The following is a 17,535-nucleotide window of genomic DNA, read 5'->3' on the forward strand; positions in this document are numbered from 1 at the left end:
AGGTGGTGCAACCTCAAAACAGTAAGTGTGTCTCTCATGAGTTTTGCTCCCACTTCTCCACCACTTTCCTGTCTGAGGCTGTGCGAACAGATTGGATCGATCAAGCGCAGCTGCTATGATATTGACCAGAGTGCAGTCAGGAGGCCCGTGGCTCAATACCACCATAAACACTTCTGTTGCACCACTATTTCAGCTCGACATTCTAGAGGCGCCTCACAGGAAGCACTGCCAGTGCTTGAAGACAGATTAGATAGTGTTTCGTTCCTGTAACTTTCCTCTGACTCAACCAAACAAGAATAGATTCTCCTCAATCTGTCCCTAGCTGCTCATGAGTGCGTTTCCAGCACATTGATACTGCAAGTCCCTGCTATGTTTCCTAATTATTATTTTTGTATCATTTCCGGTATGCATCCTGTCCGTCAGCAGAGACGGCAGCTCTCGCTCTCTCTCGCTCTGGTCTTTCTCTGGATGTTGTGCTCTTGTGTGATACAGGAAGGAAACTATTCTGCAGGTCTGGTTGACATGAGTGAGTTAGGAAAGCAGATAAAGGGAATTGGGATGTTTGTAATTATATTTGGCTCTGTTCTTTCTGCTACATGAGGGGCACAGACACATAACATTTCTATGGACAGGTACCATATATTATTTTGTATTTTATTCAACCAGCTAAATCCCACTGAGGTTAGAAACCTCTTTTGCAAGCGATATCTGAACAACACGGCAGCACAAAAAAAATGCAGACAAAATAATACATACACAGGCAACAGATAAAACAATACATAAAATAGGTAGTAATATTGAAATATAGCTGATGGTAGGCTGAACAGATCAGGGAGTCATTTACCAGAGTTTTCACTACACTGGTTTTGAATTCTGCCAAAAATATCTGTCTACAAGTAGAATACATTTATCAAACCAAATACCTTGATATTTGTAACCAGGACATTATGTTCTCTTCCCCTTAGCTTTAACAATGACCACAATATCTACAGGCCTCCTTTAAGGATTAGAAAACAACATCAAATTGTATTTATTTGACTTGAGTGACTGCAAAAATAATAGGGGAAAAATGGTAATTAGTGGGCCAAGCACAGAGTCTTGAGGTACTCCATGTAGTAAGACCGTTTGAACTGTGCCCATTGACTTTGACACATTCAGTCCTACCTGAGAGATAATTACAAAACCAGCAGGCCATGGTCCACAGTATCAAAGGCTTCTCTTAGCTCAGGTATCTATTATTTTGAACCCTGACTGTTTTTAGTACAGCAGTAAGATATAACATTACTATTACATAATATGCAATTTTTTTACTTATAAGTCTGCTATATTCTTACAATGGCTCTATTGTTTTACAGTATACTGTTTTCCAATCATAGCTCCGTGGTTTACTCCCCTCCCCCATCTACATATTGGGTATAAAAAGGGATACACCCTGTTCTCATAAAACTGGCTGGTGTTAGCAAACTTTGCTGCGTTAGTATGTGGTTTATTCAAAATTAAAATCCTGTTGGTGTTTTATATTTTAGCCTATGAAGTTCTGCTGACAACACCCACTGTCCCAGTTTCCCTGACATCTCTGGTTTCATTGAAACAAACCAGACAGGATCTGTTCTCCTCTACTTCTCTCCAATCTGAATAGAATTTGTGCTGATACACAAGGAATACTCTCCTCAAATCCGACTTTCATCAAGTGTCTCTCTGTCTTTTCCCTTTCCATCTTCCTCGTTGCTATGTTTTCGCCAGTCCTTCATCAATCATTACTCCTCCTCCTCCCCGCTGACAGCTGGGAGTGCTTTGTGTGACAGCTAAACTGTATGGTGTGCAGGTGGCTGCTGATAAATGTAGCTCCTAAATAGACATATGACCTATAGAGGAAAAAGATGAGAACACCAAATGTTTCTGACATGCATAAACTGAATTTTGTACGACACCTGTATCACAACTGCAAGTTCTACCATATAACTGTATTGCTTTCCTGAGGGGATCATAATTGTTGAATTTAATGGAAGTGGGCCAGGGAAATGCACACAATGCTGCAATGAGGAAAGGAAAAAGTATACAAGTTTCCTCTGTCGCTCTCTACCTTTCCTCACCAACTATCCTTTCTCTCTCTCTCTCGGTCCATCTCTTCCTCTGCAGGTTCTGTTTTCCTGAGATAAACCTGCCAGCTTCCACCCCAATTAGTCCCTCTGCTCCTATTACAAGCTGCCAAACAGAAAATCATACATAGTTACTGGCAGACTTGCTGACATTTGCAGGGTGAGCTCAGTCTGGAGGTCTGCAGAGAGTAGAGAGGTCAAGGCTTTTCCTCTGACCATGACTTGTCCTACTTCTGCTGCTTAACCCCTACACCTGTTGACCACAGCACTCTGTCTATAAGAATAATCATTTGGCCTTCTAATTCTTCCTTATGGGATGTTTAATCGACAGGGGAGCCAGGCAACAAAATATAATCACAGCCAGAAAGCTAATTTTGCAGTGTTGCTTCGCAACAATATTTAATTTCAAGTGGTAAAAGCATAGTCATTGCAAGCTTAAAATATAATCCAGATTCTGCAATGTTGCAATTTATTTTGGTTAAGGGATTTGGTGTTGATGCACGGAGCAGGGAGTGACTCTGACTCATCTTGAAAAGGCAGACAGACCTAGAGAGAGAGTGTGGACTGAAATATCCTCCACTTTTTAAATCAGTTTGTATAGTACAGTGTATAGTACAGTGTTTTTTATATATAGGTATGTACCTAACCTATGTCCTACGTACATATAGAATAATTTACTATAGTATACTACAACTACTACTGTATTTATTTTAATACAAATTTTCACTCTGTTTAAATTTTACTTCTTTATCTTATAATTTCTGTTTGTGTCGCTAAAACTGTGTCATTGTGCAATCCTCTATTGTTAATGACAATAAAGCTGAACCTTGACAGATTTCAAAGCTCAAATACTCCCAAATATATCAAGACATTAGGTGGGGAAGACTATTTGTAAAATAGGTTGAAAATCAAAATACTTAAGTGAGTCTTCATAGCTGCTGCTGAACAGCAGCCACATGCAACAGTTCTGTGATAATGCTAAAACCTACTGGAACAGTACAAGTCACCAAACTGCCCCAGTTATGTCAGTTATACAGCAATATATGTCTTATAGTATCTGAACAATATCTATCTTACAACAATATACAACACAAGCTATAATAAGCTACTGCCTACACCAAATCAAGTAAAACGACAGGCTATTTTTACTTCCATATGTTTCAGTTCTTTTAAGCAACTGAAACAGTTTTCTTTTCCCTCCATCCCTTTCTTTTCACCATAGCTTTCCATGTGCCCTTATAACTCACCCTCTCTTTCCTCATAATGCCCCTATTTCCCCACTCAGTTTGACTTTTGACATATTACCTCCACTGAAGCATTACTCACCCAACGTCCACAGCACCCCCACCTCTGTCCCACCCTCCTCAACATCCCTCCTTCTTCCCTTGTGCTGAGTTTATAAGCCAGCACCCACGACAGTTGGTTCAGTGTGAAGAACTTTAAATATAGTGAAGGGGGGAGCAGCTGAAAAACGTTCATAATATTTTAAAAAAGCAACACATTCAGAGCTTCATCATGCATGTGTTCAGGATCTGGCGTGTGCTGTGTGTGCTTGGCTTCGTGGGTGCATCCTTGTGTGTGAATGAGCTTGAGTATGAAGTGAACTACGCAGACAACTATGACAACGAGATCTCTCTGGGCCAGCAGGAGGGTGAGTTATGTTTATTGGTCCTTTCGTCTCTTTTATTCCCTGCTTGCGTGAACAGATGGCTCTTTGTGAAGAATTTGTCCTCAGCTGAAATGCTTGATTTCAATATCCCAATAAAATAAATCTTATTTGCTTTGATTAAGAATTCATCATCACACTTTGATTTATTAGTTTTAAAGGGTAAGCAAAGGTGTCCCGCAGGGGTCTATTCTTAGTCCACTTCTATTAACTATATACATAAAAAAAAAATCTCTGCAAGTCAACATCAAATTTTATACAGATCATACCATCTTAAGCAGTCATAGAAGGGACTTGCATTGTACATTTTTTATGTAAAACCCTCTACTGAAAATACTATCTCTGCTCTCTCTGATCACGTCAAAATAGATTAAAATACAATGTCAGGTCATTTTAACTTTAGCTGTAACGCAAGTTCAAGCAAAACTATGGGTTTTAAATATCACTAAGTGCGATGAATAACAAAACGTTTTGAAATTAAAATCCTTTAATTAAAAAAAAAATAAAACACTATACTCAAGTAAATTGGATGCTGCATGTAACTGTTTTCTTTAACGTGGAACCACTGTACTGTATGTGTACACTTTAGGTAGTAACTTGCAGTTTGCCTTAAGTAAAGGGCAACCACATTGTTTTTTAGTTCTTTTTTATTGCACTATTGTAACTGTGAATTGCTTACGCCATAATTACTTCATAGGTCAGCCAGTAAATAAGTGTTGTTAATACCATTTTCCCAATTTTATTTTTGTTTCCCTTTACTTTATCCTTTTTTACTCTACCCATTATTTCTCATAATTGCACAACTATGGGAGTATATAACTGATGCATCCCTCTGGTTGTCTACAGGAGAAACTCCAACCACACCATGCCAGGCTGCAGATGTCTCCCGCTGGGACAAGCTTTTCATCACTCTGGAGGACTCCCACATGAGGCAGAACATGCTGCTGGAGTCTCTGGAGCAATGTTGCGGAGGATTGGTCTCTCTCAGGACACAGGTGGACAAGATGGCCGAGGTGACATGCCAGCAGTGTCTACCCAGCCTGGAGTCGGCTTGCAGGGCGCGAGCCGAGCAGGTGAATGCCAGGCTGCAACAAGGCTTGCTGGAGCTCCGGGAAGAGGAAGCAGAGAGGGAGAGAAGGTTTAACGCTACGTTGCACCAGCTTCTGCACAGTGGCCATGAGATGAACGCCCAGCTGAAGCGGCTGGAGGAAGGTGGAGGCCACAGAGCAACAGGCAGTGGGATGGGGCGCCTACCAACACCGAGACTCGGGGGTTTAGGGGCAGCATTTGGCCTGGGAATGAAGCCATTCACATCCGGCCTGGAGAAGCAGGAAGTTACTTCACCGCTGGACATGGCCACAATGGAAAAGGCCCTGGTTGCCGTAGCAACAGAGCTGCAGAAGGTTCACCTGCAGCTGAGCAGACTGATGGACCAGGCAGGAAAGACAGAGGAGACACGTGAATTGCCAAGATGCAAAAATTAATATAAGATGGACCGGGGATAATGATTTTGCACATACTCGGTTTCTTTTTTATTTTCTGAGCATGTTTTTGTCTGGTGACAATGAATTTAAATGTACCATAAATGTTGTGGCTTTACTGTAATAAATAAAAAGTAATTCATTGACCTAATGAGCCTCATGGAACGGTTTCTTCCCTCCTCCCACACAGTAATGAACTCATTTTCAGAGCCTCATAGATGTTCACACCCATGCCCACATTTTCATTCGTCAGTGCATGTGTTTTATCCTTGCACGTGCCGGAGTTTACCTCAATGTTTGTGTAGTTGTGGTGGTGTCTGCAGATGCCGACAGCCACAAGAAAGTGTCTCAGAGGTTTTGGATCGTGTTCAGTTCTGGGCCGGTCTTTCCCTCTCATTAGCTGCTTTAAGAGTGTCTGGATGCAAAGAGGCCACAACTTACGATGCTCAGAGTGTTGAGCTATTACACTGCCACCAGCCCGTCCCTCCTGCAACCGCACGCGCACACACACACATACACACACACACACACACACACACACACACACGCGTTCATTGTTATGAACCACACAATGGCTGATGTTGACTGGAGGTAGTTTCTGTGTATTTTACAGTTTTGTGATGGTTTTTGGTCCCAGAATACCTCTTCATTTATTTTTGAAAGTATTTATAAATTTGTTGTGGAGTTTTAATAAATCTAGAGAGAAAAATTGGGTGAATGAGATAGCAGGAAGAGGGAGAAACAGAGAAAGGTGAAAACTGAGGAAGAAGTATTCAGATCCTTAAGTAAAAGCAGAAATACTGCAATGTAAAAATACTCCATTACAAGTACTATGAGATAAAGTTATCTTAGGTTTTTAAAAATCAAAAGTACTCATGCAGTCGAAAAATCCAAGTAAGTGGTACATCATTATCTATTATACTATTTCATAATGATTAACCCGCAAGCATCATTTTAATGTTGTAATTGGTCAAGGAGGTGGAAAAATTATATACAATTAAGTAGTTTAATCTGTTACACAGCATCATACTTAACTGTGTGTCAAATCTTATCCGGCAGAGAAACTAGTAACTATAGCTATCAAATAAATGTTACTCTAAATGTAGTAGAGTATATTGAGACACATACAATACAGTAAACTAAGTTCCACAACTAGGAAATAAAATAACAACAAATATTAATTAAAAGTAATTTTAATTAGGCCAGCCTTCTGACGTCACACAATTTTTCTCTCATGAAAGGCCTATAACCATGGCATGAATGGATACTTGTGCCCATGCCTGTGTGTGTGTGTGTGTGTGTGTGTGTGTGTGTGTGTGTGTGTCTTTCCTCAAATGTGCAGCTGGGTGGAGGATTGCAAGCAAGACTTCCGACTACATCAGTTTCAATAGCTTCGTCATGTCATCTCATGTTGGCACTTCATTCATTTTTTAACACAGAGAAAAAGATACAAAGACAAAAGCAAAGCAGGAGGCTAATGATGAGGAAAATAGAGGAGGAGAGGCACAGAAAAGATGAGTGACGGTGCTTATGTGTCTGACATTTAGGTATAAGACACAAAGAACAGTGTCAGAATCAGCCAGCTAGCCAGACACAGCACAATACCCAGCGACCATCACCCCCGCTTTCTACCCTGGCCTCCTCCTCTTTCACCTCCGTTTCGTCATCTGCCATCACTCTCCTTTCTCTCTTGCGTCTTATCTGTATGCCAATCCCATCATCTTCTCTCGCTCTACCAGCATTTATCTTCCTCTCATTGTGTCTCGCTCCTCTCTCGTGCCTCCCATCTCTTGTTTTCTCGCTCTTTCGCCAGCAGCCAAATAGATGGCATTAATCCTTGGCAAACCCTCAGCTGGCTGGTAAAAGTGACTGACATGACACTCCTGTGAAATGTAGCCAATACATTCTCTCTCTCTCTCTCACACACACACACACACACACACACACACACACACACACACTGAAGGAGATGAGATCCTAATTAGAAGTGGCTTCAGGAATGCATGGTGTTCAACAGAGAGATTTTAATGTCACATCACATAGTCACTTTGACAGACAACACAATATTGGCACTTTCCCAAAAGCAAAGAGGACAATACAAAATTGATAAAGCTCCAATAAACATTTAGCAGTCTCTTATGTACACCGGAACCAATCTCATCAAGGAGGGAGTCAGGGGAAGACAAGTAGGAGGTGTGAAGAGAAGAGAAAAGATGCCTATTTGATAGGTGAGTCCAGAATCTCCTCATACTCTTCCCTTTGGCGCCGCCCTCCCCCACGGGCTGGCAGCAGCTTTATTGCCACCAACCAACCGACGCTCAGTATGACCATCACGTTCCCGACGACCTCCGGCGCGGTGGGAGCCAATGGCAACACCACCAGATGCAGCAGCATGGCAATGGGTACCTCCAGGCTCTGAGAGGCAGAGACCAGAGCAGGGTGAAGTCGGGTGAGGGCGTGCGTCATCCCCAGAAAGGCTGCTACCGAGCATGCAACCAGGCCCAGCACCAGACCCCAGACTGGGGCACTCGAAGGCCAGGACCAGCCCTCCTGGAGCAGAGCCAACGAGGCCGGGGCGAGCAGGCAGCCCGTCCAGCTTACTGTGAACAAAGCTGTGCCCACTCCTACCCTCTCCTTCAGGGAACGATACCCAACCAGTGCCAAAGCCATCCACAGCCCTGCAAGAGCTGAAAGAGACCAACCAAACGCACCCCTCCAGAACACGACCGGGTCAGTCGGTGAATCTGAGTTGCTCTCGTCCGCTGTGGGAAGTAACACAAGCCCCAAACCGCACAGCCCTGCAGCTATGGTGATCCCATCAGCCAATCCCAGCCTCTCCTCCAGGAGCAGGAAGGCCAGGGTCGCTGACAGCGCCGTGGTCGCCAGGCGCCAGGTTGTCGTGGCGTTTCCGGGAGAGACGAAGGTTAAGGAGGCGTAGGCGCAGCAGAGGGAGAGAGAGTAGGCGACGCCGTAACAGAGCAGACGTAGACGGTAGCCCGCCGGTCCAAAGGGGTTCTCCCCCCTGTGCAGTGGTACGGCCACAGAAAGGAGCTGGACAACGGACCGAACCAAGAGCAGAAACAGGGGGCCCAGGCTGAAGCGTTCAGAGGCCAGGCGGGTCAAAACAATCAAACAGCCGTGCGCCAGCGCCGCACCTAGCAGCCCGACCCAGGTGAGCCGAGACGCAGACACAGACGCCTCCCCGAAACTGGCCAGCTGTTCCCCTACTCCTTTCCCAGCCCCCTTGGCTGCTCTGGCTCCCCCCTCGCTGCCATCTCCTCCCGCGGCAGCCTGAGGTTTGCTAGTCGTGTCTTTGTCTTTGGATCCAAACAGAGTCAGAGGCCACTTCCTGCCCTCCGTCAGCTGTTTCTTGTCTGACGTCTCTTCAAGGAAGGAGCCAAAGTCCTCAAAAGACGGAGCATCATCGTAGCCCTCGTCCCCTGGCTGGGGGAAGTGTGTGTGTACTCCAGGTTGAGGGGAGTAGGGCGTGTGCGTGGCGTATTTGGCTGTGACAGTGTGAGGGTGGATTTTTACCCTCTTCTTCGAGTTGCTCAGGAGGTGAGTGGACTCCATTTTAAAACTTCAATGACGACAGACACCTGCGAGGGAAAGGACACTTTAGAACCACACACAAGATATGACACACATGCTCCTGCAAATCCTCTCTCTGCTTTCTCCCTCACGCTGTCCCTCTCTAGGATACCGCTTCATATCTCATGTATCTTTAATATCCAAGATAATAATAGCAGTGACTCAAATCTTCCCATGTGCCCCTCGTGTTTGGCAGGGAATGAACATAAGCTCTGCCCGTCTGAGCAATCACCACTTTAATTGTTTTAGGTTTTGTTTTTTTCATGAGAGTTCACATTGAGTTCATATTAGCAGAATCATAAAGCACCATAATGGCAGATTAACAACTCTATTATCACGCCTTTTAGACTTCTTGGATAACATGACTTTCAAGGGGTTTTAGAGATCATTGGCAATGACAGTTACGTAAGCAGGCGCTTCCTGCCTCATTCGTCTTTTTATCTCTCTCTGCCTCAATTTCTTTCTCCCTCTGTCTCTTCCTCTTCACCTCCCTCACGTTATACATTTAAGCAGGGACAATAAGAAACATAGAAGTGTTGTTCACATTCTCAGTCTGTCAAAACATTAGATATGTCAGCTTTAGCATTAAAAGCAGGTATATGAATCCCACATCTTATGTCTAATTTAATACCTCCCTCTCAACCATCTCCCTCCCCTCCTCATTTCATTCCTCCATCTCTTTAACTTCAAGGTTCTGCTCCCCGGATGACTAACTTATAACCGCTGTAGCTCTCTGCAGCAGAACACTACGACCATGCAGGTGCTGTACGGCACCCACTGCTGCATTCAGGTTGTAAAACCCTCAGCAGTCGAGCAGTTTCTCCGGGAACGGGGAATACTTTCCCACAACATAATGTTTACTCTTTTAAGACATGTGGAGCACAGTGCTCAGTTATTTCCCCTGGAGTTACACAGTATTACTCAACAATAATTTGGCTAAACACAGCAAGTGAACCACATTTTCACTTGACTTATTGAAATACAGTACCCACACACTTTAATTACAAAATGTGTAGTTTAAAAGTCTAAAGTCACGCTAGCGGCTCTGCGATGCTGTACTTATGCACAGCGGTGCCTTGAGCTAAACTAAAAAAAGGATAATATGCTGATTTCTAGCAGGTATATATTTGACTACTGTTTACTTTAGCAATTTAGCAAGCTCAAATGAGCTAATTAAAACTAAATGCAAAGTGCAGCAGAGGCAGGTATTTGTTTACAAACCAAAGTCTTGAACAAATGATGGCGCGATATGAAAAGTTAAGAGATTGTGATTACAATTTGTCCTGAGGGGGGCATGAATATATGTGTACCAAATTTGATGGCAACACCATCCAATAGTTGTTGAGACACACATTTAAAACCATAAATGTCAACCTCTTTGTCACGCTAGAAGAAAAGTCAGGGCATCATTAAAGTCTTTTAAAATCTGTACCAAAGGTTGTGCCAATCCATCTGATAGATTGAACCCTTGTGATGAAGTGAGTGACCGATAGACACTGCGGTGCCTTTAGAGCCGAGCTGCTTGCAATAAATCACGACGACGAAGCAAAAAACTCAAAAGACAAATATTATTAGGGCCACAAGGATAAAATCACAGTACAAGACATTTCATATGCAATATCGATATGCATCATCATTTTCTGGAAAATCAACCAGCAGTTTTGGCAGCTCACTGCTGTTTCTCACATCGCTGCAGTCCTTTTGATTTGGTAGCAGCAGAGGGAGGCTGTGGATTTGTGGCTGGCTACGTGGCCTTGAGAGTATTCCCACGAATCAACCTGAATTGTTACAAATTACAACAGCTGCAAGGGTCTTTGAAAATCTAAATTTTGAGGAAATTGTACTACTATACTTAATTCTTTCTCAAATCGACCTGACTTGCACTAAAATGATGTGTTGAATGAAACATTTGTCGTGATTTCACAACCTCACAGCATGAAGTAAAAATGAAACCACAGGCATGAGGTTGCACCGATGACATTTGAGAAGATCTAGACATTTACTACCACTAAAGGTTATATGGAACCTGATCTTCCGTTCTGTGGAAACACAAAGAGCATAAAGAGATCTTCTCAGTCTGTAGTATTTACTGATCTTAAGATGCAGCCTGCCTCTGCAATGCTGCTGCTGCTCTCAAAAGCCTTTCACACCTTACACAACCCTAAAATGAGCTGCTACTAGCCGACATCGTACCTGCACAATGGGAGGAGGTTCTTTCCTCCTGTGTATTTACATGCATGTTCTACATTTTATTTCAAAAGCAAAAACATCTTTGATATGGACTATGAGCAGGCCAAACACTTTATGAATGGTACTCCTATAATGTTGATTATTAACTGTATGAATACATACACTTATGTATAAACATGTGTGTTCTTTACTTAAGGGTAATTTCATTGTATTATGTAAATCCATGTGTAGCCTATGTGTCTATGTGTATTTAAGTGTGTGTCTGCATATGAAGAGGAAGATGTTATCAAGGTTCCAAGGTTATCAAGGTTCCTTGGTGATGCGCCCCTGTGACGCCGGAGGGTTGACACACACACACACACGCACGCACGCGCGCGCGAAACGGCAGGGTTGTGCTGCACGTGTTGTCGCGTTTGAATCCAATTAAATTGCCGTTTGACATCATAAAGCATAATTTATCTGCCGGTTATCTGCAGGGATGACGTTTCGATTCCCGCCCCTGGCACACGGTGAGGGTTTGTTTGGCGTCTACCATACAGCATGCGTGTATGCCTGTATGTATGTATGTATTATGTTGTTGCCTTCAATGACAGCCCGAACAGTGACCCATGACGAAATCTTCAATGGAGAGAAGTGCGCGCACACTCTGCATGCGCCCGCAGATTGCCACACGGCAGCTCAATCAATGAACCCCGGCTGAGTCCTAAGACGGCTTCCCAATTAGTGACCTGCTGTAATTTCGTGGTATTGCATAATGTGGTGCAATCAATAAACCAACGGATGGGTTATTTATAGCTTATAGTTTAGGAAAAAACACCTCCTGCTCCTCCGCCTCAACTCACCTGCTTTCCCGCAATCAGCGGATCTCGCCGGGGTTGAACTTCACTCTCGGTCAGCCTCAGTCATTTACCGAGCATCACCAAAGATCCATCACCTCTTGTTGGCCATTTGTTCTTCCCCCGTCTTTTGCTGGTATACCCTCTCCTCCGCTTTCTCCTGCGGCAGCCAATAGTCTCCTCAAGGGCAAACGCGACACGCCTCCGCCACCCAGCTAGACCCTGCGGTCACCTCACTTTACTCTCTGCGGGAGGACAATGTGGTGTTTTATGACGACCTGCTGCCCGTCCATCACGCTCTGAGCACTGATACAGATGCTCCTCCTCAGACTGCCCATATGAGAGAGAGAGAGAAAGAGAGAGAGAGAGAGAGAGAGAGAGAGAGAGAGAGAACTAATCATAACGTCTGAGCATGCGTAACATCCACTGAACACCAGCACTGTATCACACTGTGTCACCCCATGTGTGTGTCAGTGTGTGTGTGTGTGTGTGTGTGTGTGTGTGTGTGTGTGTGTGTGTGAGTGTGAGAGAGAGAGAGAGAGAGAGAGAGAGAGAGAGAGAGAGAGAGAGAGAGACATGTATCATGGCCTGATAAATACACAACCTTGTTAAATTGTTTCGTTTTGACTGAGTTTGGGAATATGCACCGAGAAGTTACAATATCCGAATTTTTAACCCAGGTTCTGCATTTCTATTTCATCTTCATTTCATCATCTGGGGGCCCGTACCAAACACTTTTCAATACCTTCATTATTTACAGGGAAACTTAGCAGATTTTCAACTGGCATTGGATCGATGTATTATGGGTGGCATGTGAAAATGAAAGATGTTCGGTCTCCCTCCAACTTGCTGGTGTAATGGTACATTTCTACTTAGTATATATTTCTATAGTATATTGTGTAAATGCCTAAGTGCTTGTACTTTTGCTCTGAACTCAGTAGATCTTCATCCTTTGTGTTAGCATACATGCTCAAATGTATCTTGTCGTTTGTTTAATGGAAATTTGATATTCTTATGAGTATCTTATATTCTTATAAGTAGAACTGTTTTATATACTTGTTGCGAAACAGTCTATCATATGCTTGCATCATGAGACTTGTGATCCATGCAGCAGCTGACTACCTGCACACATATCCTCTTCTTCTCTATGATGGACTACAAGTTTTGTATATTAACATGTCCTATGCCTTAAGGATAAAACGTATATATCTGTGTGTCTGTTGTTACACAGATAAAGCACCTCTTATACTTTAAATGCTGAAACAGGATGTTCCAGTACACAGACTCAACAGCGGGTAAAATAATTTTCCACCACACTGCCGTTGACGCCAAACGAAACGTTCTCCAGCAACGTGGAGGGAAGCTGAGCATCATTTATTTGCACATACCACCCACGCTGCAACGATACAAAGCTAACTTTGGCAAATTTTCTCTTTAAAATTGGGGCCTACACTGTGCTCTTATGGTGCATATATTTATGTAGACTCTGTATTTAAATCTTTGATTTATTTCACAATATGTAACAATCAAGACATCAGAGTTTTGAAAGAAAGCAAATGCAACATTTGAAATGCAAGACTAAACGAAAAATAACAACATCAAAATGAATTCATTGAAAAAAAGAAAATATATGATTAGATATGCTGAGATGTGTACACACTATACTGTCTAAAATACTGCTCCACATTATATTTTGTCCTATTGGTCCATGGCTGTTCTTTCATGGTTTGCAGCCAGGTTCCTTATTTCCAATTACGATAAACGTTAATGCCTCACCATACCATTATATTTAAGACAATAGCTTAATTACAACTTTGTGGCGACAGTTTAGAGAAGGCTCTTTCCTGTTCAATATGTGTAAATGTTGAAACATGTACAAAGCATGCATGGTCCATATAGAAATGCTCTTTCCAGTTTGGTGTGGAACCACTTGATTGGTCTGAACAGAGCCCTGACTTCAAATCCATCCAACACATTTGGGACAAAGTGGGACGACGACTGCGAGCCAAGCCCCATCACCATCAACGTCAATGACCGACCTCCCTGATGGTCTTGTGGCTTAATGGGAGACAATATCTGCTGCCAGGTTCCAAGGTCTTGTGGAAAAGCCTTCACGTAAAATATGTGGCTGTTATAGAGGCATTTGAGTCATAATGATAATGATACTATAGTGGTGCGAATGGTGAACAGAGATTAAATAAAGAGGAGGCAGTACGGTACAGTTTCTCTCCTCTGTTTGACTCATAAACACTGCACAATCTCACACACTTTCATCTTTTTTTGCAGTAATTGCTTTGACATTTTGCTGACATAACACTGGTGTGCTCTGCTCCATCTCAAGCTGTATTAACCTTTGCCGAATGCAGCTGGGTTCTGTTGTTTGGTTGGACCGTCACAATGTTTCATAAGAAGCAGCGGTCCCTGTGGACGCTGACTTTTCCAGTGAGCATATGATGAGAGTCAAAAGACGTCTCTTCCTGTTCACTAATTGCCCCAGATATTTGGATTATGGAAATGAGAAACAGCCAATAAACATTAGCAACCACCACTCTTGTCTCTGTATAGTGCATGTTTTTTCTTTTTCTATATATCTGGTGTTTGAATGAGAGAGTGTGCAGGTTTCCTTGCCAACCAATTACACATGGTGATTTCTAATTAGCCCTTTACTTTGTGGTGAGGCTATGTCAAAGAAGAAATCCTTGTCAACAGTGTAATTCTTATACTTACATTACATTATTGATAATCTTCGCTGGAGACTATTATCTAGCATTGCCTATTGCAGTAATTAGGCAACTAGCAGCAAGCAAACACTTGCCTAATTACACATTAAGCAGACATATTAGCACTCATTTGGATTCATGTTTTCGGCCACACAACAAATGTATTAAATCCCCTTTTAGCTTTGGGGAGTCTTTAGCTGCTAAGTTCTCCACTATGTTCACCAGCTAGTTGCTAACTTAGTGTGTCTGTCATTTGCTGAGCGGGTGTTGTAAAGTCTTTTTAAAATAATTTTTAATTTGGCCCTAAACACAGCTAAAAACGGGTGATGATTCTTGGGTGATGATTCTCTGTGGGTTTATCACCACAAGCAGCCGTGTCCACGTTACACATAGTTAATGAGCCATCATTAATACAAAAACAATGATAAGTGCAGCTTTAAGTTGCTGAAGCAGCATCACCTGTTTGAAAAATGCAAGTCTGCACTCCAGCTTGAAAACTTAAGGGTTTGATCCTCAATGGAAGAGATTTACTGCAACTCTAAAAACTCACACAAATGTTAATTAAATGAAGATGCCCATTTAGAGCACATTACCAAAGAGCAATATATTGCCATGCATGCAACAGTGGATTCTGGTTGGAGCAAGCAGGAAAACAACAGGGACTATGGATGTTCATTTTCAGCTCACCCTGCTGCATCTCATTCGGAGGACAGAATTTGGTCTTACTCTCAGGAGCCCTGTTCTCCTTAAAATTCACAAACAGCTCTGTGTATCTGGGATGTCAAACTCTAAACTTGTACTGTTTATTCATTCAACACAACTGTGGTGGTGTTTTTTTTCATAATTAGCCTGGAGACACCGCCAAAATTGGAGGTTAAAAATGAGTTTGATATGGACAAATGCATGGAGCAGTGATGGAAAAAACTTAATTTCCTTAATGTGCTGTCCCTGGGGCAATAACAGTGGCCATGCTCTTCTGAGAGATGCGTGGTGGTCGAGAATTTAACTGACTACATTTCTTTCTCACTCATCCATTTGCTTTAGGCTATTTCTCTGAGGATGAGGAGGAATATCTAGTGTTTCCATGGTTACGCCGAATAAAAGTACATCGGACCCAGCTATTCAGGGCACTGTTCCCATCGTCTACTCTGCAAGGCCAGCCTTATATATAGGTTCATCACAATCCAGACAGAAGGTGCAGCCTCCGGGGAGGAGTTGGTCACTTGCTGTGATAAGAATATGTGAAAGGCAACAAAGATGAGCTGACAGCAGGGAGGAAGTGGGGGGGGGGGGGGGGGGGGGGCAAATGGGTGGGATGAGAGCAGTGTAGTGGAGAGAAGAGGGCGGCAATGGGTGGATGGAGAGTTTGGGAGAGGAAAGAGGTTTTTGATGAATTCAAGTGCATGTGAGAACCGGAGTCAAGAAGCTTTCTGTGCCTCCCTCGCTCCATCTCTGGCCAGGATGAAATTAATTATAGAGTATATGGCAAAGGACAGAGTGGTAGCTGAACTTGGGTTTTTCATTTTTTCACACTATCTTTCTTCCTCCATCTGCCTCTCAAACACACACGATCTATTTCTGTTTCTCACTTATGCTCACACGCACGTTAGCACATGTAGGTTGGGTAGGTTCTCTGCCAATTTCACACTTGTTTAACACAGGAAGGCATCATGATTCTCAGTCTGTCACCATTCATGGAAACTGACTTTACATTTGAACAGTTTAATTAACCGATTTCTATAAAAAAAATATAATCTAACCAGTAGGCATTGATATGCAGTATCAATATTCCTCACACTGTCGCAGGGTTATTAAAGAGGTCTGTTTTGGGCGGTCAGTGTTTATGAACTATAAACAGGATGTCATTATTCAAAGCTTGGTATCCTTGGATGTCTGAGCGCGTGTTTTCATTACAGCAGGAGCTGATGAGAGCAGAAATAAGTGAACCGCAACCACAGACAGGGACACATTCATCACCGGACTGGGTGGAGGGGAGGAACAAGGGAGTCAAAAATGACACTGTAGAGATGAAGATAGGGATGAAGATGAGGAACTTCTACGGAAAATAGAAGTTGAAGGGTGGGCAAGTGGTGTATGACACACACACTGCAGCAAAATAAAACCTTGGCTATGTCCACCACCATCTGTGTGTGTGTTCCAGTGAGGGAGGCGGATGTGACGGACGATGACTGCCTGGTTCACAAGTAGGGTTGTGATAGACTGTGATTTATTTTTTTTCCCCAGCTTATATAGCACTGTACATCTCATACATTTTGCATTACCACAGCGGTGGGAAGGAGGAGAGAGGGGAGGTGGAGGGGGGGACAATAGCAGGAAGCAACATCGGGGGGGAGAGGGTCAGAAACGAGGGTGTCAGAGAGAGATTGCGAGCAAAAAGAAAAAAAGCCTTGGGTGTGAAAACGCTGCAAGGAAGGTCAGAGGGAATTAAAAATAGAACAGACGTAAAACTGCCACGTAAAGCCTTTCTGTTAGTCAACAGCCCAAGAGATGAGACGAAGAATAAAACAGACCTTCATTGCATAACTCTCAATACGTCAAATGAGTGCGTCAAAAAAGAAACAAGGTTTGAAGTGAGCCGTCATCAGAGCAGTCTAAATCTGTGTTTTCCCACGGATTTAGACGTTTGTCACTGCTCTTCTCTTGACTATTTGAGTGATAACCTGTGATTACCTTTGACAGTCTAAAAGGGTTCGTTTCCACTGATGCCGTCGCTATGCAGCCTCTGTTGCCATGGTTACAGCCCCTGGTAAAAGTTTTTAGATGATGTCGGATGCAGCAGTCAAGCATCTTATGTGTGCGCATCCACGCTTAGCCATGTTTGCGTCCTGCATCAACATTTTCAAAACTGGGGCAATGGGATCACTAACATGGATCCAGAGGTTTTTGATGGAAGTCCACTGGTTATGTAACTCAACACGGCACCACGCATAC

The 17,535-nt window shown here is 43.1% G+C and overlaps 2 protein-coding genes across 2 annotated transcripts; one reads left to right on the plus strand and one right to left on the minus strand.

The window, feature by feature from the left end:
- The first annotated feature begins 3,550 nt into the window (after positions 1–3,550).
- LOC137866458 (pentraxin-related protein PTX3-like) lies at positions 3,551–5,397 on the plus strand. The gene is made up of 2 exons (XM_068702386.1): positions 3,551–3,750; positions 4,612–5,397. Exons 1-2 carry the CDS (start codon positions 3,615–3,617, stop codon positions 5,247–5,249), a joined length of 774 nt encoding a protein of 257 aa, XP_068558487.1. The 5' UTR covers positions 3,551–3,614; the 3' UTR covers positions 5,250–5,397.
- Positions 5,398–7,255: 1,858 nt separating this feature from the next.
- slc35g2a (solute carrier family 35 member G2a) lies at positions 7,256–12,227 on the minus strand. The gene is made up of 2 exons (XM_068702385.1): positions 11,870–12,227; positions 7,256–8,845 (listed from the first exon to the last, which is right to left on the minus strand). The coding sequence occupies exon 2, from the start codon at positions 8,817–8,819 to the stop codon at positions 7,464–7,466; it is 1,356 nt and encodes a 451-aa protein (XP_068558486.1). The 5' UTR covers positions 8,820–8,845; positions 11,870–12,227; the 3' UTR covers positions 7,256–7,463.
- Positions 12,228–17,535: the final 5,308 nt, after the last annotated feature.

Source organism: Cebidichthys violaceus, unplaced genomic scaffold (genome assembly GCF_023349555.1).
Source record: "Cebidichthys violaceus isolate CVI_PGR_0920_01 unplaced genomic scaffold, fCebVio1.0.p SCAF_83, whole genome shotgun sequence".
Classification (NCBI taxonomy): Eukaryota; Metazoa; Chordata; class Actinopteri; order Perciformes; family Stichaeidae; genus Cebidichthys; species Cebidichthys violaceus.

Bases quoted from the DNA above. Each gene is read 5' to 3' on its own strand.
- LOC137866458 (XM_068702386.1), top strand. From the start codon at position 3,615: ATGCATGTGTTCAGGATCTGGCGTGTGCTGTGTGTGCTTGGCTTCGTG. The intron at 3,751-4,611 runs GTGAGTTATGTT...GGTTGTCTACAG, and splicing joins CTCTCTGGGCCAGCAGGAGG to GAGAAACTCCAACCACACCA.
- slc35g2a (XM_068702385.1), bottom strand. From the start codon at position 8,819: ATGGAGTCCACTCACCTCCTGAGCAACTCGAAGAAGAGGGTAAAAATC.